At 38.4% G+C, this 27,126-nt stretch overlaps 1 protein-coding gene across 1 annotated transcript in view; it reads right to left on the bottom strand.

The window, feature by feature from the left end:
• Positions 1–1,470: 1,470 nt before the first annotated feature.
• nup93 (nucleoporin 93) overlaps positions 1,471–27,126 on the bottom strand; it is a 66,124-nt gene continuing 40,468 nt past the window's right edge. The window contains exons 10-22 of the mRNA XM_041796544.1: positions 25,970–26,127; positions 25,673–25,838; positions 23,673–23,766; positions 11,783–11,974; positions 11,568–11,694; positions 11,354–11,426; positions 8,240–8,284; positions 5,587–5,703; positions 5,345–5,463; positions 3,730–3,847; positions 3,555–3,638; positions 3,344–3,472; positions 1,471–1,847 (exon numbers count right to left, since the gene is read on the bottom strand). Of these exons, the coding sequence (XP_041652478.1) occupies positions 1,737–1,847; positions 3,344–3,472; positions 3,555–3,638; positions 3,730–3,847; positions 5,345–5,463; positions 5,587–5,703; positions 8,240–8,284; positions 11,354–11,426; positions 11,568–11,694; positions 11,783–11,974; positions 23,673–23,766; positions 25,673–25,838; positions 25,970–26,127 (1,533 nt within the window). The 3' untranslated portion in view covers positions 1,471–1,736. The remainder of the gene's footprint in view (positions 1,848–3,343; positions 3,473–3,554; positions 3,639–3,729; positions 3,848–5,344; positions 5,464–5,586; positions 5,704–8,239; positions 8,285–11,353; positions 11,427–11,567; positions 11,695–11,782; positions 11,975–23,672; positions 23,767–25,672; positions 25,839–25,969; positions 26,128–27,126) is intronic.

The following is a 27,126-nucleotide window of genomic DNA, read 5'->3' as shown; positions in this document are numbered from 1 at the left end:
GGTGTCCAAACTATGGCACAGGGGCCAAAGGCGGCCTGAAGCCCATTTTTGACTAGCCTGCAGTTTCTAAAATTTAAATGAAATATGGCCCATATTTAAACATGGCGCTTGTACTTGATTGTACTGTACTTCTTGGTTTCAGTGCAAGGCAGAGCTACAATGCTAATTCTGTAAACAAATATTTTAATGACAAATTCATTGAAATGAGGTTTTTTTTGTGACTAAATTAGTAGATCACAAATATATTGGCAACAAAAATAGTGATAATATCTTGATTTATAATGACCTGATGGATTACAGAAGGTGTTTTAGGGGCAGAGCCAGTAGTAGCCAGGGCCCCTTGAAATCTATTTAGCCTCCCTAAAGTCCTTGAAATGATTGGCTATTTGCCTTGTCAGTCATTAAGTAGCCATTTAAGCATACTCAATCACTAAGATAAGCTGTCTTAACTATCATAAGACTGGTTTGACTAACTTTAACATCTCAAAGTGAGGTATATGAAAGTGGCCCCACCATCCTTATATATTTTTGTATGTGGCCCTCAGTGGAAAAAGTTTGGACACCCCTACTGATTGTCTCTCCTGTAGTTTGTTAAATATCATCTATTTGTAGTCTTTTATTCTATGAGTGAAAAATAAGTGACTACAAAGGACGATGTTTCTTGTGAGTTTGTGCTGAATGAATGCATCCAGATATCTGAAAATCTACTTCTTCAGGACAAGAATCTCAGTCTGGGATGATCATTTCTCTACAACAAGGGCAGCAAAGGCAGAGAAAAATGTCCTCAAGCTAATGAGTTCAAAAGCTGGAATCAACTCATTACAGTTACCAAATGTACCAAGAAAAAAGCCTGAACATTGGTGAGAAAAGTTACAAGTAAGAGCCCAATTTAAAGGATAAATGCTACTTTTAGTAACTGAATTAAGTCTCATAGTAGATGCTCTTTTATAAACCAATAATCAAGACTTACTAGTAGCTGAAAACAAAGTCATGTTTATGATTGCTAAAGGGGAAATAAATTACTTGCTGCAGGAACCAAGACATAGAACAATAAGAAATACTCGTACCAAAGTGTTAATTGTATTCACGACTGTCTTATTTCAGCTTGCTGAAAATATGGAAAAATAACAGAAAAAACTTTGTGGATGGACTTCCAGATGTTGTGTAGGAAAGGGTGCAGAGATGAGTCAACGAGAGCAAAAGTGAAATACATCACTGCAGCAACCTAGACTGAGAAAATGAGCCTGAGCATTCGAAGCAAACTGTAAAATAGGATTAATATCTGACTAGATTTAAAGTCTTTGAAGAAAGTTTGGGAATAAAAGCTACCACAGACAAACATTGTATTCTAAACTGACTGCTCTTCCCATGCAACAGCTACAGTGAAAGAAATAAAACTTTAACATAAATCAATGGAAATTAAGGAGTAAATGTAATGAACATGAAATGAAAATAAAAGACAACTGAAAGTAAACTTATTTTTTTATTCCAAATCATCAAAGATACAAATATGAAACAACAAAATGGAAAAAAATACAACAAACTGATGGACAGTTAATGGGAACTCATGGGGATGTAATGATGTTTCTGCTAACCTTGTGATTGATATTATTCTCTATATAACAACATGTAGGGATGTGAATGACTGAATGTGGCTGCATATGTGGAGAAGTTTCTGGCACTCAGGGATGTAACTGTATGTGTGTAGTTGGTGTGTAAGTGTGAGTGTGTGTTTCTCAGTTCATCAGTAATTCCATCTGCACCAGTCTTGCGTTGGTGTCTCCGGCCATGTTGTAAGGAATCATACCAGCGAAGGTGATGAGGGCTCTGGCCTGACTGCGCAGTTGCTGTTTAGAGGAAAAGAAGAAGAAGAAAGCATTCAGAGCACTAATATACTGCTATGAAATATAAAGAGGCTTTTTCCTCTTAATTTACAACTATATTAAGCTACAGGCTTTAAAGACACAGATAAAATCACCCAGCATGTAATTATCTGTGTATGAGCATTAATACAGTCAGATTTATTTTAGTGTTTTTACATGCATGTATATTTTTAACAAATAACTGCAGCAGGAATTAAATTACTGGACTAGTTTCCAGTAAAGTCACAAAATATGAACACAACATCAGCGTGGTGGATGTTAACAACCAACAAATTTGTGGTGTTTGTTCACAGCTTTCAGTCATGTGACCACCACAGAGGGCTGGAAGGCATAAAAGCTTAAGACACTGGCAGCTACCATTGACCGCTGCATGGAGATTTATTTAAACTGTAAGTTTTTTGTCAATGTGGACTCTTCTACAGCACCTGGGACACAATTTAAATCATTAAAATCACAAAAATCTGAGCTAAAACTCTGCTCTGGTGATGTTTGCATGCTAGTTTATCAACAGTAGTGGAGAATCCTTCTCCCTACACCACTGTCAGAGTTAAGGTCAACACAAGTACAGACAATTTTATATATTTAAGATGCAGTATTGATGACAGTTCATTAGCTAAGATTAGTTAATGTTTCTTAATGACAGTACAAGAATCGCTGTCATCTGTCAGCCAGTGTTCTGGTGTTGTAATGTTAGTTAAAAGACAGTCCTTGTTTATCAGGTTAACACAGTTTGATGTCAGAATCAGGAGAAATTTCGTCAGTGTTTCCTAAAGGAACAGCAGACCATCTAACAGCATTAATCCACTATTTTATACTCTCTGGGGTTTCTTTCTGTAATGGTATTCAGTAGAGGTATAAACTTGGGCTTGTCTTCTCATCAGTAAGTGTACCCAGCAAAAGAAAAACTCTTTCATTTAAAAAAAATGGAAAATAAATCTGGCTTAAACACGTCGGTAGCAGCTGAGACAGTCAACTTCTTTATTGTGTACAGCAGTAAAAAGACATTCTTGCCACCAGGAGGCGGTTCCATGAGTGTGTAACTCCACATAACAGTTTTGAATTAGTACCAAGCAGCTGCAGATGAAATATGGAAAGTTACCATGAAAGAAATGGAAGAGAAGGAGCTGGAAGGAAGTAATGGCAGAACTTGACATTTTTTAACTTTAGCCGCTTGTTAGCCTGCAACTGTTAGTGATGCTAAGAGTATGTGAGATAAATCCATCGTAGGGATGTATGATAATTTTCGGTACTGATAACTTATCAGCCGATATTGCATATATTTTAAATATCTTTATTATCCCAATAATATAATATTAACCGATAAAATCCACCAATTATAAAGGCATTTGTTTTCTTTCTCACAAAACAACACATTCTGTAAGTATGTGTAAGAATTTAGTGTTATATTGAATTACATATCTATTTCAATAAAATGCCAAAATGTTTTCCATTCTCCTCACCATGTCTCTGTCCTCGATGGTCCTCTGTGGTCGTCCTGGCGTCCCTGCAGGCGTCCCCTTCAGTCGTTTGTGCTGAGTGAACAAGATGTTCATGGTGGCCAGGAGAACCTCAGACAGGTTGTGGCGTACCTGTGGACACAAAGACAATGTTTGAAAGGACAGTGGAATAGTAAACTCGGTGTTAAGTGAGAAACTCAAATTATGATCTCACCTCATCACTGAAGTTCCTGAAAGCAGCGACTCTCTCTTCCACGCTGTCCTGACTGAGAGGAAGAAGCTTTAAACGCTCCATCACCTGATCGACACATGGAGAGGGATAACATGAGCAGTTTTATCACTCCTGTACAGAAAACTTCCTGTTTTAGATATCATCAGGCTGTACTCACGTCGTAGGCTCTGTCCACGTGTCCTGCGTGGTACTCATCGAAGAACGTCGTCAGGTCTAACAGCAGGTAGAAAGTGCTGTCCACTGTTTTATCTCCTGCTATTCCCTGGGAGCGATACCTGCAGGATAAAGAGAAAAAAATATACAAGTTTGTTTATTTACCTTTATTGGAAATTTGATGCCATGTTGGTACCAAACCCTGTGATGCTAAGTTCAGTACAGAGCACTCTCAAGTCAAACAAACTGGATTTTGGGGGTCATATGTGCTTGGGCATGGTGCAAATTGCTTAGTGTTAGTGCACCTAAGACAGGGATGTCCAAACTTTTTCCATTGAGGTCCACATAAAGAAATATATAAGGATGATTGGGCAGCTTCTGTAAACCTCACCTTGATATTAAGTTTGTAAAACCAATCTAATGTAGGTTAAGATGCGCTCAGTGATTGGGTATGCTTAAATGGCTAGATGATGGCTGACAGGGCAAATAGCCAATCATTCTGAGGACGGGGGAGGCCAGTCAGATTTCAGGTGGCCCCGGTTGGCTCTGGCTACCACTGGCTCCGCCCCTGGAACATCACTGTTGCTGCTATTTGCTGCTGTAATTCATTAGGCCATTACAAATCAAGTTATCTTTATTATTTTGGTTGCCAGTATGTTTACTATTTATAGTGTTGTCTTAATTTAGTCCTAAAAAAGCATTAAAACTTGTTGTCAAATTGTTTGTTTATAGAATTAGCATGGTAGCAATGCCTTGTGCTGAAACTAAAAACAATACAGTCTAGCACACGCTTCATGCTCTATTGAGGGCCATTTAATTTATAGAGTATTTTTTTTGGGGGGGGGGGTCAAAAATGGGTGGCAGGCCACATTTGACACTGGGACCATAGTTTGGACACACCTGACCTAAGATGATCAAGTAAGACAATAATGTATAAATGCAGTTATCATTACCCTAACAGGAAGAAAAAGTGTATTGAATATTTCATTTAATCTACTTCAACAAAGGGGCAAATTTTATTCTTTCTTTATCAATCACTGTGTTATTATCATTCTTTATTTTATTTTAAATTGGGATTATATTTTCTGAAAGAACGCTTTTTTAGTGCATCTTTTAGAGCTAGAGTCTGGAACAACTTTACCAACTTCCAAGATGCATGGAGGAAGACAAAGTCTGGAAAATAACAGAAGGCTCAAGCACTTGTAGTTTAGAGATCATCTCTGTTAGACGGACAAGTTTTGGTCCATCCTCCATCAGGGTTGTCCATCCTTAATCAGGATCGCTCCGATGAAGGCTATGGGCCAAAACTTGTCGGTTCTAGCAGAGCTGTTCTCTAAACTACAAGCCTTCTGTTATCTTAGCGTATTTTTTTACCAAGCTTATAGGAGGCTTTGAGGAATATTTATGATTATCATCTGGGGGCACATTTTCAGTGATAACAGCTTTTAATTTGTAAAGTTTAAGTTACATGTTGACTTTAGTCCACTTTCCTTCTTGCATCATTTGGATGGCACAATAATGAATGAAAACCTCCCTCCCACATATTAAAACTAAAGGTGATTTTTCAAACTCAAACATGCAAAGTTATTATTCAGTAGAGCTGATTTGATCTCTCTTACCTCTCAGCAATAGCCACTGCGGTGTTTTTTAGCCTCTCCTTGTTGGACTGAGGAGCACTGACCTGAGCGATGACCGGGCTCAACAGCCTGTTCATCAGCTCCAGCACCTTATCGGGGTTCTACACAGAATTAAAAAAAAAAAAAAAAAAAAAAAAAAGTGTGAGAGGACTGAAAGGACACTGATTATGCAGAAACACTGTGCTGTAAATGGAATCGGAGATTACAGAGGACGGTCTGCTCACCTTGGCCAGCTCGTACAGTTTGACCGCCTCCTCAAACAGGCCCTTGTTCTCTGCCTCCAGAGCCACTTTACTGATGATGGCTCTCGTGTCCCCGGCAAACTTATCTATGACTCCAGGCTGGAGGGAGGAGGAGATCAGAGTGAGACTGAGGACACTGCAGCTCGGATGGCGGAGCATCATGCAGCAATTTAAGGACAGTAAGGTTGTCAAAATGTTCAGTACTTTGGGACACGATGATACTAGATGTTTTTAAACAATGTGGTCTCACATTGAGATGCGGTCTTTAACGAGAGATAGCACTAAGAACTGCCAAAACTTTTTAAAAAGAACATCCATTACACATGACTTGGTCTTAGGAGAGAAATAAATCAATCTAAAACATGCAAGCAAACTCCAACACAATGACTAAATTGCCCAGATATGCTGGAAATTTTTCAGTACCTGTGAAGTTTAGAAAATGTGTAGGAGGTTCGCTTGCAATTTTGGATAAATAAAGACAAGAAAGTTCCCAACATAGGCTGCAGAGTAGGGCGACTGAGTACGGCAAAAACCGAGACCACAGTTATCATTTATTTTTCCACTTTGAGAGTAAATGTTAAAGGGTTTATTTTCACTGATGATTCCTGTTAACCTACAGCTGCCTGTCTGTCATCTTCTTTAATGTTTTGCTCTTAAATTCAAGGGAGTATGTGCTATGGCACCCTCTAGTCAAAACTCAATCAACAATAGCCATGGAAAGAAAATTGTAACTAAAACTAAAACTCAGCCAGCATTTATGCCAGAGACTTCTATTAATATTACTGTGTTATCGAAACATTCAGTAAGAAACAATGATCAAAGAAACAAACCTGAGTCTATTTGTCAAATCAGAGTCTTTAAAAATCAATATTCCTCTTTTTCTCAATGATGATTCTGACAGAAATGTCTGCAGTTATTTCTGGATTTCTGAGTCACATGAACTATTTTTAACTACAAGACAGACTGGGGAATGCTGCTGGGCTTTTAATTGATGACTAGTTGATGGTCTTAAGCAGAAGAAATTGAAGGAATCAGGGATTGTTTAGTCTTTACTTTTAGTCCAAGCATTTATTTTCTTGCCTAAATCTGGTTCCAAATCATGGTATTGTGTTCTATGCACCCTGCCAGACCTGGGGTCCCTGCTTTCTAATGTTTAGAGGCAGAATAGCTACGAATGACAGATTTACCCACAGTGGAGAAATATCACAGATTTTGAATGTCCTACAAAAACTAAATTACATTCTAGTCTAGTTTTAGTCATCTTGACAAAAACTAAACTTACTTTTTGTAAGTTTTAGTCATCAAAGATTTATTTTTTGTTTGTTTGTTTTAGTCTAGTTTTTGTCATGAAAAAAAAGCTGTTAGGCTGTTTTAGTCATAGTTTTAGTCGACGAAATGAACACTGCTGACTACCTCCATATGCAGCCTGAGCTACTGGGTATCAAACCATTTTCAATTCATGTTCAGGTTGTTTCCACGGAGTGGTTCAGTTCAGTTTGATACGGCACCGTACGCATTTATTTGTGTTTTCATTATCAATCATTATCATATTTACTATCACCCTTCTGCAGGGATGCCAAGCTTACCAATCAGTCCCTAAAATGTGGAACACACACAATAGACACACTTCAGTTCGCTGATTGGTCAGAAGATTCTCCACTAAACGGGTGACAGCAGTAATGCACAAACACGAAACCTGCTGTGTTTAAATATCCAGTGAATTTCGAAAGAAGATATTTTTAATCAGTGATGCCAGGGTGTATTATCACCCAAATGACAAGCTTCCAGGTGGTTGATGGGCACGAGGAGGTGCAGAGGGAACTGGACAGTGTTGTGAGGAAGAAGAAAGTGGAGTAGCCTTGCCGTCCAGCTTGAAACAAGTGAGGTCACGAATGTCTGTGGGACATGAACTATACTGAGGTTTACCATACCAAACCATAACAAACTGTGCTTAATTACACTGGACAACCTGGTGGAAACACAGCTTGTGAGGTGCTTCCACTCAAAGCATTAAGGGTTACCACTTGGTATCTGATGCCCAAACTGGATATCTAAATCCCTGTGAATGCACTGTACAAACAGGGTCTCACAAAAAATATTCCTTTTATAAAGGACATGAATAAATTAAATCGTTCCTCAGAACTTCATGCATGTTTGGCAGTATAAGCCAATACTGCAATATGTTTAACATGCCTTTAGTACCAGTTCCATTTTCCTATCAGACAGCATTAAGATCAGGAAATACAGTACAAGTGTCTAAACACATAGTGAGTACGTCATGTCAGCCATGTGGGTGGTACTGAACCTACAGCGATGTCAGTTTAGGGGGTATAAAAACCCCTCCAACGTCACAAGCAGGAGTGACAATGAATCACTGCGAGGTGCTTTTTGATGACATGACAGTGAAAAAGAGCATCAAAACACAGAGGAGACGTGAAGGAAGGGAAGATTTCTGTGACAGACTGAAACCCCCACACAGAGCCGAGATAAAGAGTGACACAGAGACAGAGGAAAAATGTGACGCAGAGAAAGATGAAGAGAGAGAGATGGCAGGAGAGAAGCTGAGAGGCAAAAAAATGAAGGAAAAAAGCGAAGGAAAGATAAGTTAAAGGGATCAAAGACACAATCTTCTTACCTTCCTGCTGCCGTCTTTCTCTAATCTCCCCAACAGCATGTCGAACTGTAAAAAGACAAAATCAAAAAATAGAAAATCAAAATATTTTTAATATTCAACGCAGAGGAAAGGTGTACCTGTATTTTCAGTAAAGCAAACACAGACAACAGCATTACAATAAATCAAACAATATGAAGCTCAGTCCCTTTTTTAAGGTTATGTTTCTCATCTGAAGGGTCTTTAAAGATTTTTTTTCCACTTCAATAAGAATAGGTAAAAAAAAATTACTTGACTTTGTTTTTTTCAAGATTTATTTGCCTGAACAGAACTGTTTTAAAGTCACAAAAAGATTAAAAGGAACTGTGATAAACCTCCAGGAGAACAGCAGGAAGAGCAGCATGAAAACCTGAAGAATTAGGATGTACTTTATATTTCATGGTTCATTTTGGAAACAAGAGCATATCAAATGGATCTCTTAACCTGTGTAGGGATGGACACAGCTCCTGAAGTACCCAATACTGATGCCATTATTGGAATCACATTTCACGTCTCATGCACTCGTTGCTTTAGACTACAGAAGTTAAACTAAGTTAGCGTGGAATGCTACATGTCTACATGTGATCAGGTAAAGTGAGCAGAAGATAAAGTGGAATTAAAATTTTCCATCATAAAATAATAGTCTGATGCTTAACTACATGCACTAAAAGCTCACAGGGACAGATAACAGTCTCACATCACACCATCTGCCAGCCCTGTTAGCACGTTGTTGTGATGGTACCAAAGCAAACAGGATTAGACTGATGATGACAAAAATGCTGACTGGAGATTTGCTCTCTACTAGCGTTGTGAAAGGAGAAGGCTTTGGAACTGATGGTGTCCATCAAGCTGAAGGATGAGCCACCATCCAGGCTAAAAACAGCCACAAGAAAAGATGAATAAGGACTACAACTTTCACACACTTGTAGAGAGCTCTCATCATGGAGTCATATGTAACCATCACTTTTTATTTTATTTTATAAGAAGTATTTGAGCATAGCAGCTCTATATCAACCACTGAAAACAGAGCGATCAGAAAGATCTGTATTAGATGAGTTACTTCTGATAGGGCTGGTGAATTATGGCCCCAAAATCACAACAATGACTGTTTTGATTGATATCCAGATCATGATGATTACTGACTGATACTACAACATCTGCATCTGAGCATGGATTTTAAAATATTATATTTCATCATTTCAATCCAGGGTCAACACAGAAAATCTAACATTAAATTAAATATGTTTTAAGACCTTTTTTTTCTCTCTTCATACATTTCAAGACCCCATTGCATCTTTAATTCCCAACCAGATGGTTATGCATTTGTTTTGTGATGATATAAATATGAGAAAAATTTGATATTTCTTATTGTAGTATGGCAAAAATAAAGCTTTTTTTGGAGCATTTTGAGTTTAGACACTAAGAAAAAAAAAACACCTTGATCTGATAAGTGTATCATAATGCTAGCAGTGCAAAAATAAACATGCAAAGCTGCTCTTAATTTCCAAAATCCTGAAAACTGTTACAGGGTACCACTACTCAAACTCCTTCTCCTTCAGTCATTTCAAAAAGATCAAACAATTACCAAACATTTATATGCACACTTAATCACATAATGTTAAACTGCTAGCTTCAGACACAGCTGAGCTTTCAGGACATACTGACAGCTCAATGAGAATAAACATGAATAAGCACACAGCATGATGTTAGACATGGCAGGGGTCCATCAGAATTCCCCAGATGATTTAAACTTAATATAAAAACAAAGCAGAAAAACAAACCTACAACCTCTTTGAACAATAAAAAACTGAAAACAGCAGCCAAAATTTAAGACCTTACAGTCTTGCATTTAAGACTTTTTAATACTTACTAAAGAAATTTAAAGATGTTTTTTTAAATATTTAATTTTGGTAAATTGATTTATCAACTTTTAATACTTCTTAAGACCCCACAGACACCCTGCAATGGCTAAGCTGTCAGTTTAGGAAGCCACATCTGTGTAACAAGTTATTATGAATTTTTTACACTAACAGCTCTCCATTTTTATTTCTGAAAGAAGTTCACGGACCAAAAAATGAATAAGCTCACTCTTTTGTCTTTTGAAAAATCCTTTCTTGCAAAATTCACTCGTTTTTTTAAAAGATTCGTTTTGGGCATTTTTGTGCCTTTATTTGACAGAGGAGGACAGTGTACAAAGTCATAAACAGGGACAAGAGCTGGGGAGAGACATGCGGTAAAGGACCTCAGGCCAGATTTGAACCCAGGCCAACCGTGTACATGGGGCGCGGCTTAAACCATTAGGCCACCAGCGCCCCAAATTCACTCATTTTACACATGCTAGGTTCATGGACTATAAAGTGTTGATATTTCTTGGTTTTATAAAGTCTGATCCTATACAGGAAAGATTGAAGAGGTGACTGGTGACCAGTCCAGGGTGTACCCTGCCTCTCGCCAGATGACAGCTGGGATAGGCTACAGTCCCCCACGGCCCCAAATGGGATAAGCGGTATAGAAAATGAATGGATGGATGGAAGTCTTACATTCTTTTTAAGGGCAGATTATAGACAGGATGCAGACAGTGAATCTGACTTCAGCTCACTGTGCTTTTTCATAGCTCACAGAGCATAAACATTCATTCAGTGGTTCAAAGTCTAACTACAGTCAGGTTATTGCTCATGACATGCAAACATCAAAGTTTAATTCACCATTAATCAAAAAAAAAGAGCGTTTAGCAGGATCAGACACCACACAGACACACGGTGAGCTGTAAGGGGAGGGGGACACTTCAATCTCAGTCATTTTATCATCATGATTGTGGGAAGCTAATTGAAATTGAAATTCAATTATTTGCCCTGAACTAACCTGAGGTAAAAGATATTAAACTGGAAGGTAACTGATTACATGTTCAAGAGGAAATTGGAGTTCTAGAATATTAAAGTTACTGAGCATGGCCGTCCCTACAATTTAACAGCTTTTTTAAAGGCACCAACATTATCCCCCACTTTATCCAACAGGCACTTGATTTAATGATACTGTCTGTGTTGAGAGTTGATAAAAAAAAAGATATTTCAAGGTTCTCTTTGTTTCTGGGCCACTCACCTCTCGGCTCTCGATGACGAGTTCACTGACACAACGCATGAACATGTTTTCTCCCTGGCTGTCCTTCTCATTGCTGTGGAATGACACAGACAGAAGGAAATAGAAACATCGCTCAACACAAAGAGCAGTTAAATCTGAAAAACAAACAAACCAAAAAAAAACATCTAACCTTCCTATGTAAATAATATATATAACAAGAGATGTTTACGCCTACCGTAGGAAGTAGAAGTACTGCAGAGCTTCTCTGGGATCAGTGGACTCAAACTTGCGAGTATACAACATCAGCAAGCGAATGAAGTTAAGACGGCGCACCATGGGAGGGTCACCAGGCTCCTGACTCACTACAGAGAACATGTAAACATATATTTGTTTAACACATTAGTGTATTTCTCAGATGTCTGCATGAAAAATAAATGCAATTACACTCACACAGCTGGGCACTCTGTCCAGATGATTTCAGCAACAGCCGCAGCTCATACAGAACCAACGCCACATGCACAGCGTGACTCCGAAGTCTCTCAACACGAAACAAGAACGCCACCGCTGCCTCAAACTGAGCTGTCAGGAACAACACCTGGAAGTACAGGAAGGGCTGCTGGCTGGCAGAGAAGTGAGACTCTCCTGTCAGGGAAAAATGAAAGTGAGAGGGACACAAGTTAGATAAAGCCATTTCATATCTTACCAGCACTAATAACTATCTTAGTTTTTGTAAGTGTTTAAAGATGCATCTATAATTAAACATGGGAGAACATGAATACCACTTCTTCTACTTAGTTCCCCAGGCTGTCTTGGCTGACAAGACAAACAGCCGATCATTTTGAGGATTCTGGGGAGGCAAATCAGATTTCACGGGGTCCTGGTCGGTTCTGGCAACCACTGGCTCCGCCCACGGAACATCACTGGTGCTGCTATTTGCTGCTGTAATCCATAGGGGAATTATAAATCAAGATATCTTTATTATTCTGGCTGCCAATATGTTTATTATTCATAGTGTTGTTAAAAAAAGTATTGTCAAAATGTTTGTTTACAGTATTAGCATGGTAGCACTGCCTTGTGCTGAAACTAAAAGGAATTATACAGTGCAGCACAAACTTCATGCTCTCTTTAGGGCCGTATTTCATTTAATTTAAAGAATTTTTCGCCGGTCAATCAAAAATGAGCCACAGGCCACATTTGACCTCCAGGCCATAGTTTGGACACCCCTGAACTAGAGCTTTAGAGTACTAAAGTAATAAAAATTTTGACCACCTGATTTACCAATAATAAGTTAAGTTAGATTGATCCCAGTTTTAATGATGGAGCGAAAGACGACCTGTTAATCAAGCACTGTATGTGAGCCATGGCTGTCTAATCATTAGGCAATATAACATCACCTGTGAGGGAAAGTCTGGCAATAAGAAACTCCTCTTAACCAACATGACTGAATCTATTAACAACAAATCATAACATGTAATTAATACATCTATTTAACCCAACAGTGACAGCCACTCCTACTCAACATCTACACATGCAAAATCCACTTTTGACAGTCGCTACAGCAGCTGCCATTGAAGAATTTGAAAACATTCTGTCCAATGCAGGTACTTAGTCATCAAGTTTACTTTTTAATTATAATCCTTAATCCTCTGGCTGACTGAAAGTTTGAGCAGTAGAACAGGGTGGACCATGTCAGCCATTTTATAGCCTTATCTCCGACTTACAGCACTTTAGTTCAAAAAGCAAAAGCACATGAGAGATGAAGAGAGAGCAAGAGAGAGAGGGAGTGATGAAGGGAAGAAAAAAGGACGAAAGAGGAGAGATAAGAGTGTGGGAGTGAGGAGGAGGGGGGCGGCAGCAGAGTTTGCAAACAAGAAAAGAGAAAGAAGAAATGAACACACGAGAGGGGAAGATGTGAAAGAGGAGAGAAATCAGCATGAGGAAAGGGGGGAAACTACGATGCAGGGTTAAAATGGGGATGGAGACGCAGTAAAGAAAGGACAGGGAAACAGACGAGGCTGGCCAGCACTGGCAGTCTGTGGGAAAGCGAAGAGAGGCTCTGGGCTCTGCGACCCACTGTGATGCAAGATGGAGGACAACAAGGAACACTGTGCCAGACAACCAAGGGAGCAGAGCAGCAGAGAGGAAACAGAATGAGGCTACAGGCTGTGCAGCGAGAGAGAGAGTGAGTAAGAGGGCTACAGAGGGAGGAAAAGAGTTCAGTCTTATCTGACCGGGGCAGGATCAGCCCATGGAGAAGGAAACACCAGGGAGAGCAAACTGTGCTTTTACAGTCAGTTTGAGTGAAGCCCTGAAGCACTTAGTTTCCCCTTTTTTGTGTATCAGAGGGGGTATGGTTGTTAAGAGGAAATTCTACAATGAGTTTGGGTTAGAAGTTAAAATATAAGATGCTGAGGGTAAGGAATGCAGGGTTGGGATAAGGCCTGAGCAAATAACTGCACTTTTATTGCCACTGTGATATGTAAATGTCTGTTACGCTCATGCTATGTTAGATAAATTAACAAAACACATTTTATATAGAAAACCGTCATTCAGTCATTTAGTCAGTATGCATCACTCTACCTATCAGATGAAACTGGTGCCATATAGTATGTGTAGTAACGTCAAGCTGCTGGTATAAATCAATTATGATATTCAACTGAACTACTTTGGACTTGATGCACAATAAAAGCACCAGGATCGACTCAATCATTCAAATTGTTCATATTCGATATATAAAACTGCTGCAAAAAATGCATCTATTGATTTGTTGGGTGATTTTGTGTAATTCACTGTGGTGCAAAGCTGTTTATGTCTAAAAAAAACAGTAAAAAAAACTGTAAAAAATTCTGTCAGACCGTTTTCCAGTATGTCATTAAAATTTTCTCTTTAATATTTTTTTTACAGAATATAGTGAAATGTGGATTTATTGGTACCGTTCAATTTATAATGCACCCTTTCCCCAACTTATACTTGAGAAAACAACAATCTTTGAGTTTATGCATTTTTAAGGCATTGAGAGAAAAGATGAACACAGCAGCACAGCGTTTACTCCTCCAAGGCATCTTTTCAAACAGTGACAATGGAGCACAGTCCCTGTCTTCAAGCAAACAAATATGAACTGCACCATCTAAAATATTTACTTTTTAAAGAATATTTTCAATATCAAGATGCTGTAGATGTACAAGTACAAGAAGCTGCACTGTGGGGCCCTGTGTGTTTTTGTCTGCTCATTACCATACATTTATGAAACGTCTGAACCTGCACAACTTTAGCCCATTCCAGTTTGACGTTCAGACTTACAAACACTGCATACAATTTCTGTATAATAATGAAAAAAGGAAGGACAACTTGATGGGACAATCACATCCTCCTCTATCAGGTGCAACAGCTCCATTCGCAAATGTGTGTGGAGCAGCTGACAAAGTTGGAATGATTAAATCCCTATGATAATAACAGCAAGGAAAAGGTAACAGAGCACACTTTATTTAGGATAATCATCATTTATTAACTACCACATTAAAAAAATAATGAAAAAGTAATATAATGGACCGTATTTAGGCTAAGTATTATTAATTAAGTCAAACCTCTGATCAATTAAATTTTGCTTTGTTATCTCATAAATACCACAGAATGCTGCTCTCACCATTTTATACTCTGCATGAGGTTGTCACTCTTTTTTTTAATAAGGAAGATTTAATAAATAGGACATTATTTCAGAGAAAAAGTTGCATGTAACTATATGATTCTTTGTGGTGCACTAAGACACCTCCAGGAGCCGCTCAGTGTACTGTCTGCACGAGGACCAATGAGCTTTCACTGATCTCGCACTCAGTGACAGAGCCAACAGCCTACCAGACTTTTGATAACCTCCTTGATAAGCTACGTGTGCAATGTCTGTGCATCTGTTATGGTGAGTGTGCTGAAACACAGGGTCATCCACATTGCACTCTGACAGCCTTCAAAATTTTCCATCAGCCTTCCAAAAAAAAAAAAAAAAAAAAAAAAAAATCTGTCAATGACGGAGAATGTCGGTTAATGCGACCTCTGATTATCTGTGTCAGCAGATATGAAAATTTCTGCCCACATCTCCAACCCCATATTTTGGCTGTAAAATATCTGCCTACTACCTTAATATTGGCATTACAAACAAACAAGTCAGTGGAGTTTAAGCCTGGACCAACAGACCTACATCAGCTGAAGTATTTCATCATCATTCCTTACACTTTAAAGGGGACATATTTTACCCTTTTAAGACAAGTTTATATTGGTCTCAGAGGTCCTCAAAACATACCTGTTAATGTTGTTGCTGAAACAACACTCCAGTATTTGATTTTTGCATGTCCAAAAAACTCCCCTATTTCAGCCCTGCTTAGAACGAGCTGTTTCTGAGTCTGTGGCTTCAAATGTTACCGAGCTGTCTGACTCTGGCCCTCTCAGGAAATGGATGTGGCTCTCCTGATCCTCCTCTCAGCTGCCAGCTGGGGATTTATTTTGGTACTTGAGGGGATTGTGGACAGGCCAGGGGCACATATTTTTGTTAGAAAAGCCTTAGAAAGTGATTTTTGCATAATATGTCTCTTTTAAAGTATGTTTTAAGGAGTGAATTTGTTCATCCTCAAACCTAAAATTGTGTATTTTAAACACAGCAGTTAAGTCTGAACTATATTGGTATGGATATTGGTATTGGCTAAAACAAATTTTCAAATATCAGCAAATCAGATATTGTTGAAAATCCAACATTGTGTGTCCCTAAAACAAAGATAGCATAACTTGTTGCTAAGCTGAGGAGAAAATGCCTCTAAACACAGGGATCAGAGATGGTGCATCTGAGCCTGACATTACTCACAAATGAACTCTCTTGTTCTTATTCTAAGTTCTTTGGATGTAGAGTCCCTATTTATATAATTTTTTCTCATATTTAACAAAATAAACCGCTGTTTAACACCATAAACCCAAAAATTTTTATCTATAGTTTGTAAAATTCCGTATAAGAGGTTTATAAAAGGCAGTGCATTGGTCCTAAATAACTACAGAACCAAGTAAAACATAAACTTGAGAAAAAATATGCATGTCACACACACTTGTCTGTAATTTAAAGTCATTATGATTTTGATAAGTGTTAATGTACATCTTATTTTCCTCATATCCTGCAGATCTAGTTGGGGTCTGATCAATAACATTGTATACTGGACTCAAACAACTTAGAGGTGACCTGGTCAACTCAGATTTTTTCTTGTCTGATCTGCTGTCAAAGATTTTATCGGATACTGGCTTGTAAGCATGTTTTCAATGCATCCCACTTTAGCATTACAATCCATATCTAATGTCATATTAAAAAAGAAACTTAAATGCATTTTTACATACTAGATAATTTCTTCTATCACACAATATTTTCTCAAATTGAGAACTTCTGCACAAACCCAAACCCCTTTCCTACACCTCCCACACTGTGTTCATTCCTCTGATAACAACACTGAGAAGAGATGAGAGAACGGGAGGAGAGGAATGTTTACTTTGCATGCTGACACAATTTTTACCTTTACAGTTAAAGTTAGATTTAGTCTGCATGGCTGGCTAAGTCATAGTAGGCCAGCCTCAAATTATGCATCATTAAGTCAACACCTACTATTAAAAAAAAAAAAAAAAAAAAAAAAAAAAAAATGGGGGGGGGGGGGGTTAAGACCGAAAAAATGGTATAAATGATGCGGGTGCATGTACTACAGATGGTTTGAAAAAAAGTAAAAGGCGTTTAATTTCTTTAAAGCATAAGCGAACCAGTCCTGTTGTCTCTCTATTATGTTTAATACTATATATTGTGCTTTCATAAACTAAATAAATACACAAATAGCCTCACCACTTTGTAATGCACGTCATTTACACTAAACCCCTACAAAGTCTACAGGGGTTTATTGTGGCCACCAGCACTATTACAACATACTGATGATCACTTCAACATTTCTTGGGACCTTGCCTCTCCTTACTGATACCAGATCTGAGCATCATGCTGCCAGTAGTGCTGCATTCATGCGACTTGCATGCTACATAAACAACTGTCATTTCACTCTGCATCCTGCTGATGGTCTGCTTTAATGTAATATCAGACACTTTTCTTTTAGATTACCAAGACAAACAAAAAAAATCAATCATCAAGCAGCATGGATGTTTTTAGGTAAAATGATGGACATTGCACGTCCTGTAATGGGAATTCTACATATTCAGATATTTCTACTGATATGGTGACACAATATATATATCCTGCAGCATGTCATAACTTATTAGCCCAGAGAGAAATCAAATCATTTCAGAGTAGAAAAAAAATCCCTTTACAGCCTTGAGACAGATATCTGCACAGAAAGTCGCTCTGGTGGAGATTGTTCCATTAGTCAATACATGCACTGAACAAATTAGTTTCACAGTAAACGTCCCTGTTTCCTTGACACCTTGGCAGAAACAGCGTCCAATGGGGATGTGAGGCAAGCTGTTGTACAAGTGAGCCCAGCTTGAGTGCAGGTGCTATTGTTAAAGCGAGGATTCCTTCAGTACACAGCAACTGAGGGAAAACACAGCATTCAAAAGACTTTCTCCTAGAAAACACTGTAAATTAAGATGTTGAAAACACTTGGTCAATCTGTCCTTGTTAAGAAAGCTGGGGCACTTTTCTGCTGCCCTGCATACAGAAGAAAACTGGATTGAAATACATCTGTAACGATTGCTTCTGCCTGGTGATTAGATGTTTCTGCATTTCTGATATACAACTGCCAAACAAAGAAAGTACAGTGTCAGGTCAAGGATGGAGGTGGTTTTGTGGTGGTTTAGTAGAAATCTTAATTTTTTAACTGTGTAAGTGCGTGTTTTTTTTTTAACAAACCTTGGATTACAGAGCTAGTTCAGTGTATGGGGTCAAATTAATGGATAAAAAAGGAAGAAGGACTCCATGACCTCACAAGAGAGTAGAGGTAATAGTGGTTCCCAAATGGTATATCAGGGCACACCCATGCACCTTGGAGGCAATCTAGGAGTGCTATGGGATCTGTACAACCATAAATTATTAATTAAACTATACAAAAATGAATTGCAGATGCTGAGATTTTGAATTTATTTTAAATGTACCTTGGCCAATAAAGTCTGAAATCCACTGCAACAGACAAATCCTACAGCCAATGTGTGGACGCTGCCATCTTGTGTGGCTGCCATAACTGTGGTGGTACGTGCAATGTCTAACCTGACACACAGGGATAGATTGTTTAATCATCATCATGGTCTGTTCACCCTACTGGCCTCTGGCAGGACGTATCGCAGCCTGAAGTGCAGAACAGCCAGATTCTGCAACAGTTTCATTCCCCAGGCAATCAGACGGTTAAACTCAAATAGACTTGGACTTTGAATTCTACACCACAAACTCAAACGGTTGAGGCCCGCACCGTTTTAAAAGCACTTCAGTGGGTGCATCTTAGTGCAAATATCTGCAGCTGGAACACACTGGAAATGTTTTATTTAAGTGTCGTAAGAAAAAAGTCAACACGCACATCCAAATCAAGGTGGGCACGTGCTGAGCCGAAAAAGAGACTAACAAAGAACAGAAAGACGTCTCGCACACTGCAGGGCTCCAAAAATATAATTTATTGCAATAAATAATTCTATCTATCTACCTATCTACCTATCTATCTATCTATCCATCTACACCATGGGATATAATTCATTGGCCACTTTATTAGATACACCTTGTTAGTACCAGGTTAGACCCCCTTTAACCCTTAGAACTGCCTTGATTCTTCACAGCATAGTTTCAACAAGGTGATGTTTTAGTCGATATTGACATGACAGCAGCATGCAGTTGCTGCAGACTTGTCGCCTGCAAAGCCATGATGTCCATTCCACCACATCCCAAAGGTGCTCTATTGGATTGGGATCTGGTGACTGTGGGGGCTACTGGAGTACAATGAACTCATTGTTATGTTGAAGAAACCAGTTTGAGATGATTTGCTTTGTGACATGGAGCATAATCCTGCTGGAAGTAGTAATTAGAGGATGAATACACTGTGGTCATAAAGGGGTTGTCACGGTTAGCAGTTTAAACGACGCTCACATGGTACTAAGGGGCCCAAAGTGTGCCAAGAAAATACCCCCCACACCAGTACACCACCACCAGCCTGAACCATTGATACAAGGCAAGATGGATCCATCTTATCTTCTCGAACCAGTCCACCCAGACCTCTGACATCAGCAAGGCATCTTCATCCACACAACTGTCGCTCACTGAATATTTTCCCATTTTCAGACCATTCTCTGTAAACCCTACAGATGGTTGTGCGTGAAAATCCCAGTAGATCAGCAGTATCTGAAATATTCAGACCAACTACTTAAATCCCCTTCCTTTCATATTCTGATGCTCGGTTTGAATTTCAGCAAGTAGCTTTGAGCATGTCTACATGCCTAATTGCCTTGGGTTGCTGCTAGGCTTTACACGATCAGGATTTTTGGGGCCAATCACTGATTAGTGAGTTTAAATAAACTGATCACCGATCACTGATCACCGATCCGATCACATGAGGGAGCAATATGTCCATTTAAATAACTTGTTATTTACTGTATATACTTGTGTACTGTTTACTGAGTATCAACAAAAGTATTCTCAAGCATTTTTGCCAATGTTTAACAATCTTTGCCATGTCCCAAACTGACAGAGATGCAAGGGTAAAACATCAATGACCTCTAGAGGGCATTCAAGGACTGGCCAGACATAAGTTCAAATTTCAGTCAGGTCAAACCAAAATAACTTGAGACAGAAATAATGGGCACAACAACTTATTGTGTTAAATTACTGTATTGTAATTAAATTACTTAGACAGTACAGTAACAAGGAAATACTGCAAATACAAGGCAGTGATGCTGCCTCAAACATTTGTATAACTCCATGAAATTAACAGTCACACTAGTGCAAATAAAAGGCAGTAATGTTGCCCCTCAAAACATTCATATATACTAGAAAAGCACTTGGAGAGCGCAGACCTCTGCCATTAGCCCTATCTCCCAATAGTACAGAATCCAAAAAATTCCTGGATCCGTTCTTCCTTATGCCATTTCTGGCATTTCCTGAAAATTTCCTGAAAATTTCATCAAAATCCGTCCATAACTTTTTGAGTTATGTTGCTAACAAACAAACAAACCCTGCCGATCACATAACCTCCTCAGTGGAGGTAATAATAACTCCATGAAATTAAAAGCCACACTAGTGCAAATTAAGGGTAGTATTAGTAATGCTGCCTCAGAACATTCATACACAACTCCATGAAATTAACAGTCATACTACTTCAAATAAAGGGCAATAATGTCCCTTACTGTCTAAAGTAGTTTGCTTTAGCATCTGTTTCGGTGTTGTTTTTTTTTTTCCACGCTCCGTTTCTTGAACTCGGCATGCTCCTCCTTGTGTTCCTTAACCAGGTGCCTGATTAAATTTGTCGTGTTGAAACATTTTGCAGATGCTCCCCCACGAGATACTGTAGTGTTGCACAGATTGCAAATAGCTTGAGTTTTATCTGCCTCAGACACTTTGAAGAAGTCCTACACCACCGACAGGTTTGTTTGAATCCGACAGATAATGATTCAAAATTCAAACAAACTTTATTGTCCATCACGTCACATAGTGACAGGGCTAAAAAAACTAGCTGTCGGATTCAAACAAACATGTCGGTGGTGTGGAACTTCTTCGGAGTAAATGAGACGGATAAAACAATTCAATGGGAGCATCTGCAAAAAGTTCCAACAGAACAATGACGTCATTGATTGGATCAGTGAATTAAGACATTACAGCTGATCACACAAATTGCATTAAATGCAAAATATCGGCCGATCTGATAAAGCCGATCAGATCAGCGGAAAGGCTAGTTGCTGCCATGTCATTGGCTGATTAAATATTTGTGTTAACAAGCAATTGTTTACAAGAAAAGCCAGGAAAGATGGACAACTAGAAAACACGATACCACCGGTGCTGACTATCGTTGATGGGAGGCATAAAAAATGATCTTCATACAGAAGAGGAATAACATATTAATGTTTCTTTTCCAGTTTTGACAGACTGTCAAATATGACAATGAAAGAAATTTTATGGAATTAATAACCAGCATTTGTTCATGTTTCACAAATGGCCTAACTGGAGCCATTCATATTACAATAGTAGCATTCATAGCACAGTTACACAAGGTTGGTGGTAAAAAGCAGCGATTCTCTATTCAACTGTCACTCTGTTTCAGTCCAGTATTCTGCAGGGGAAAAAGACATTTAGAACATTCACATTCTCTGTTCCAAATGAACTCTGAGCATTTTTTATTCACTGAATGGCCCTGGTAACCCATAACCACAAAAAAACTTAGATAAGATTTGATAAGATTCAATAAGATCTACAGAGAAACTAAGTAGGAGGCGCTTTGTCTTTCCAGGCAACCCGTGACTAGCTGCTGTCAAACTCCCTAGAAGCTTTCTTGGCTGAACAGAAGAACAAAAGATGAGAAACTGTGCTGCTATTTTTCACATTTGGCACTTTAACAATCAACTGAAGGCAAGAACATGATCCTCAAGGAAGAGATCTGAAATATTCAGAACTGTTTGTTTTAGTGTTGTTAAATTATCCAGGAGAGGTTTGTGTTTCTCTGTCAGAGAACACCAAGGTTACTGTTAAATGTACTAACATTACAAATATGTTGTCAGGAAATTGTCTTACAGATCCTGCTGCATGTATCATTACATTTCTAGTAACTGTACTGACATACATGTAGGGAAAAATCAAGTTAGGGTTAAAGCTGATGCTGTTCTAATGAGAATTTCTTCTCATTTTTAATACATCATAGGCTGTACCAACTATCACTGATAGTTCTAAATAACACTAGATTGAACAAAGAATAAGTTGCATTAGTGTTAGTTTAAAAATAATAATAATAATCAGGGAGAGAAATCTGGAATTCTACATCTGGGAATTGGCGTTCCTTTTTATCAATGAACCAAACCTGTACTGAATTGTGACCCAAAAACTGTGGTACCAACCGAACCATGACCTCTTTGAATTTTTACACCCCTAGTAAAAATCTGATGTACTTTAAGTTAGGGGTGTTTCGATACAGGTGTCGGAAATACATCCGATAATCATGAAAAAGAAGGTATTGGTATCTGTTAAGTCCACGCGCTTATGCAACCGATCTGATAAGCTGTCACATATGAGAAGAAGTGACACAGGTTATTAAAAGTTGAGTAATTTTTGAACCAGAAATCGTAGCCTCTTACTTTCTTTCTTCTTGAAGCTTGCCTTTTATAGCTCTTATGGAAATGTTTCTATCGAGCCTGGAACTTTGGTGACTTTTAAGGAATGTGAAGTCAAATACAAACCGGCAGATCTGATATTCTATTTTAATATTTAGCAGTAAAACTCAAATGATTAGCAGGGAAATCAACTTTACGTGTCAAAGAGAGGCTGTCCATTAAGATTCTATCTGTTGAAGCATATTCTGAGTTCACTGCAGGGCTAAATCATGCCAGTTTTCCACAGCAAAGTTGCTCCTGAAAGTTTATACGGGTATTGGTGTTGGCTGATATCAAACTTTCTGGCATCATAACTGGGAAGGAAAAATGATATTGGAACATCTCTACTTTTACCTATTTTGTAATCTAAATGGTTGGCTGCAGACCTGTCCAACCAATAAATCAGAATAAAGGACTAAAATGTAATGTCATGGCCAAAAGTGCAGCCACCACCTCTACAAATCCCACAAGATCTGATGCTATTGAAAATTCACTTCCCTGCATTGTGTATTGCAAGAGGCCACTTCACAGCTCAGCTGTGACACTGTGACAGACCAGGCTTGAGAGGGTAGGTATAACATCTTAACAGCCTCTTATGTTATTTAGGTTATAATTCAGCATTTAAAGAAAACAAGGGCATACTTTGGTTAGTAAATCTTGTGGACTGCTCTTTTGAACATAATGGAAATTTTAGACCTAAAAATAGTCCATGTCTTATGATCAAATATGATTTATAATCCAGATTTTATGTTAATTCAATCTGCAAGACACACAACTATAATCTATCCACAATGCATTAATAAAACTGTAGAATTTTTCAATATAAAGAATATGCAGTGTGCAAAAAAAAAAAAGAAAAAAGCCAAAAGACAGTCTGTTCTGCAGGCTGCACATCAGGCATACAAACCTCTGTGACTCCATTTAACATCTTTGAAAGTAGCACAGTTTAATTGATAAAGGACACAGATGTATTTGTGGAGAAATCAGGCCTGAAAAGAAACTTTAATAACTGTGTTTACTTTTGAGCTGACAGAGAAATGAAGTGTCCTACCATAGTCCTCCAGAAGCTGCTTCTGTAGCTGCGGCAGGGTCAATCTGTCCTGAGGGGAGCTGCTGCTGTCGTCATCAAAGCACACCTGGTTCAACTGCATGGACCAAAACACGGTGCACACTTAGCATAATAATGATAAAAAGCATCTGCAGTTGAAGGAAAGATTTTAACCAGAAATCAACATCATGAGTGTTTACATGTGTTTGGGTTAGTTTGTAAAAGTAGTTTATAAGTATTTGTTTTTTTGGCATGTAAAAGCTTTAACCCAAAATTTCTCCCACTGACATTGTGAATTTGTATAGATGGAATTAGTTAATACAATGATGATGATAATCACTATACATAGCTTTTGCCATCAGTGTTTGACTGTGGAGTGAATGGGTGTGAAAGGGTTAGTGAGACCTGCAGTGAAAAAAGCACTGAGTTTTTAAGGAACATGCTTTACAAGCTCAAGTCCATTTAACATTTTCATTAACTCAGGCCTTGTCCAATTTTTTTCGACAAACTATTTTGCAGACATATTTAAAAATATCTGTTGCTCTCTTTTTCCTCTTGTTGAAAATGAGGTGTATACCCAATATCTACGATGACATGTCAGCTTTAACAAAAGTAACCATACAAAACAGCATATTGGCCCATTTTTACTCAGATATCATATTCGCTGCAGTATGTGATGTAAAAAAGAACAGCACAGGTGCCTCCACAAATAAGATGCATTTTATGGAAACCAGAAAATCAGTTTTATCATGCGCAGGTTCTCTGCAGGTGACATCAAGCAACAACAAAGAACTCCCATTGGGGGCAAGAAGAGATTTCTGCATGCAGACACTACCACAAAGACCATGTTTTGAGCTGTTTACAACTACACCAAGCATACACAGTGCAAAAATAAAAACATCCTTAAATGGACCAGCTGTGTCACACAATGCTTGTGTATGGTCCGTTTCCACAAAGCTGTTTGGCTCCGTACAGTTTTGCCATGTTTCAGCATATTAAACGCTGCTTCTTCAGCAGATATCCGCCCAGTCTCACTCGTTGTGATGGGAAATCCGTCTCTTTCAAGAGATCCAGACCAGAGCTGGTTGCTGGGCTCCCAAATAGCTCTCCATTTGGTACCAGTTTGACTTTGTAAATGTGGAATAAATAATGACAAAAGATGGAAGAAAAGGAAACTGGCACTGAAACGGGAGCTAGCTACAGAGGCTCACATTTCAGAGCTGTTTTGTAGAACAGGCTCGTTCGTGGACAGTTCGCCATTACTCGGTCACTTACCCCTTAAGGGTTGGGTTTCAATTAAAAGCATGTTTGTGACTATAACTGTCTTTTTTAACAAATTAAAGGGACTCAGCCTGCCTCTTCGTATTTCATGCAGGAATCATACAGTAACTAGAAAAGTACTTGGAGAGCGCAGACCTCCGCCATTAGCCCTATCTCCCAATAGTAAAGATGGTGATCTGGATCACTCCCAAATTCTAATCAGTTCTTCCTTATGCCATTTATGACATCTCCTGAAAATTTCATGAAAATCCATCCATAACTTTTTGAGTTATGTTACTAACAAACAAACTAACAAATTAACAAATCCTGCCGATCACATAACCTCCTTGGTGGAGGTAATTAATACAAGTAGAAATTTTCTGGTGATAATTGTAGCATACAGGTCCATTTAGAGCTTTAAAGTGCTAACTTTCCCATTCATCCTAATGGCTGATTTCATGTGATTGCAATCAACCTTTACTGGAATATAGAAAACCAGGTTTCTCCGTGTGATTGTAAATGCCACAATCTAAATCTGATTAAATCAAGATAAGGTTCATAACTGCAAAACTCAAGTCCAAGTAAATGCATTAAATGTAAAGCTCTAAATGATCCAAAAAGGTCAGAGAATCATTAAAAGGAAAATTTGTGTAACTTTTGTTTTGAGAAAGATCTAATTAGTCAGAAAGATTTCTTTACCAAAAAATAATCGATGAGAAAAACAGCAGAGAAGGGAAGTGTACCTTCAGCCAGAGGTAGTCTTCAGTCTTGTCAGCCACTTCTCCGTGATTATCGCTGATGTCACATTTACCAATCAGACAGTAAACGGCTCTCTTGTAGGGGTCAGCGCTGTTCCTCAGCACTCTGCGGTAGTGAAGGCGGAGCTTGTTCTCTGAGGTCGGGGAGAGTCTGCAGCAAAGGGGTCGATAGAATGAAGTACGAAAGGAAAAAGAGGTGATTACAATACAGTTTGACCTTCTCTAACCCATCAGGGCATCTTCATACAGAGCAATAAAATAAAAACAAGGAGGTGCTCTCACCGTCTGTCAGGGCTGTTCATGTACTCCTGAAGCCAGGTCTTGAAATCTCCGAGTTGATGCTGAACTCTGTTCACGACCTGTAAGGCTGCGTTTAAGTCTCCACAACGCAGACAGTAGTAGATCACAGCCCACACTGGGTGTCCCTCTATCTCCCCGTCCTTTAAAAGAGACTGACATTTAATTGACCATCACCTCTGTTACATAATTTGTTAAATAACCTGACTGCATTAAAATTAGTCTTTAAACTCAGAGTGGAAGTTTTGAAAGGCAGGCTGAAAAAAGGTCAGAAAGCTTTGATATAATGTAGATTTTTTTTTTATTAATTCTTTGATATTGTTTTGATGGCAGTTAAAATTACTGAGACATAAGATAGGTTTATATACACACTAAGTTATTTTACTACAATTATAAAAGCTGCATACGATTTAAGTGGGTAAAGTATTTGTTCAATCAATAAAAAACTTGACGGGGAAAAAAAAAAGTGGTATATAACATGATAAGATGACATCAGAGGGTGACTGGTTGGCCATTTCCACAAAGTTTTCATAGTGGCCTAAGATGTTTAACACACTTGGTTCAGACCAACACATTTCTGGAGCTGGATAGTTTCCCTGACAAACAGTGCTTAACAAATTTATTAGACCACCCTAACCCTAACCAAAGAGAGGTTTATGCCACAGCTGCCCTAAATTAACAGCATTGGTAATTACCAAAATATTTTTTATGTTTCTGCAACGATTAATACACCAATATGTAGAAGCTCTTTAAATCAAATGATATTGTTAGTGCTAAAATACAATTATTGCTATCCATGAATTTTCAAATTTACTGATTTACAGAAAAAACTGAAAAAAGTAAAGCACATTAATATTTCTTGATTAATATGTCAAATTATAATTATTTACTTGCATTCATGAACAGAAAAATTAGTTTTAGTGGTTGAATGTTATGCTTGATTAATTTCTGACTTCTCAGAGAAGCCCAGTGAGCTGGCTCAAATTTGGCTGAATTCAGTTTGAAATCCCTCATTCCTGTTCAAAATGGTGAAACGTGGAGAGCTGACTGAAAATGGAGTTCGCATTAAAGCACTTCATGATGCTGGATAGTCTTTGAGACAAATATGACAGGTGGTCTAATAAATTTGTTAAGCACTGTAC

Source organism: Cheilinus undulatus, linkage group 9 (assembly GCF_018320785.1).
Source record: "Cheilinus undulatus linkage group 9, ASM1832078v1, whole genome shotgun sequence".
Lineage (NCBI taxonomy): Eukaryota > Metazoa > Chordata > Actinopteri > Labriformes > Labridae > Cheilinus > Cheilinus undulatus.
Note: the sequence above shows the minus strand (reverse complement) of the source record. Positions and strands in the feature narration are given on the sequence as shown.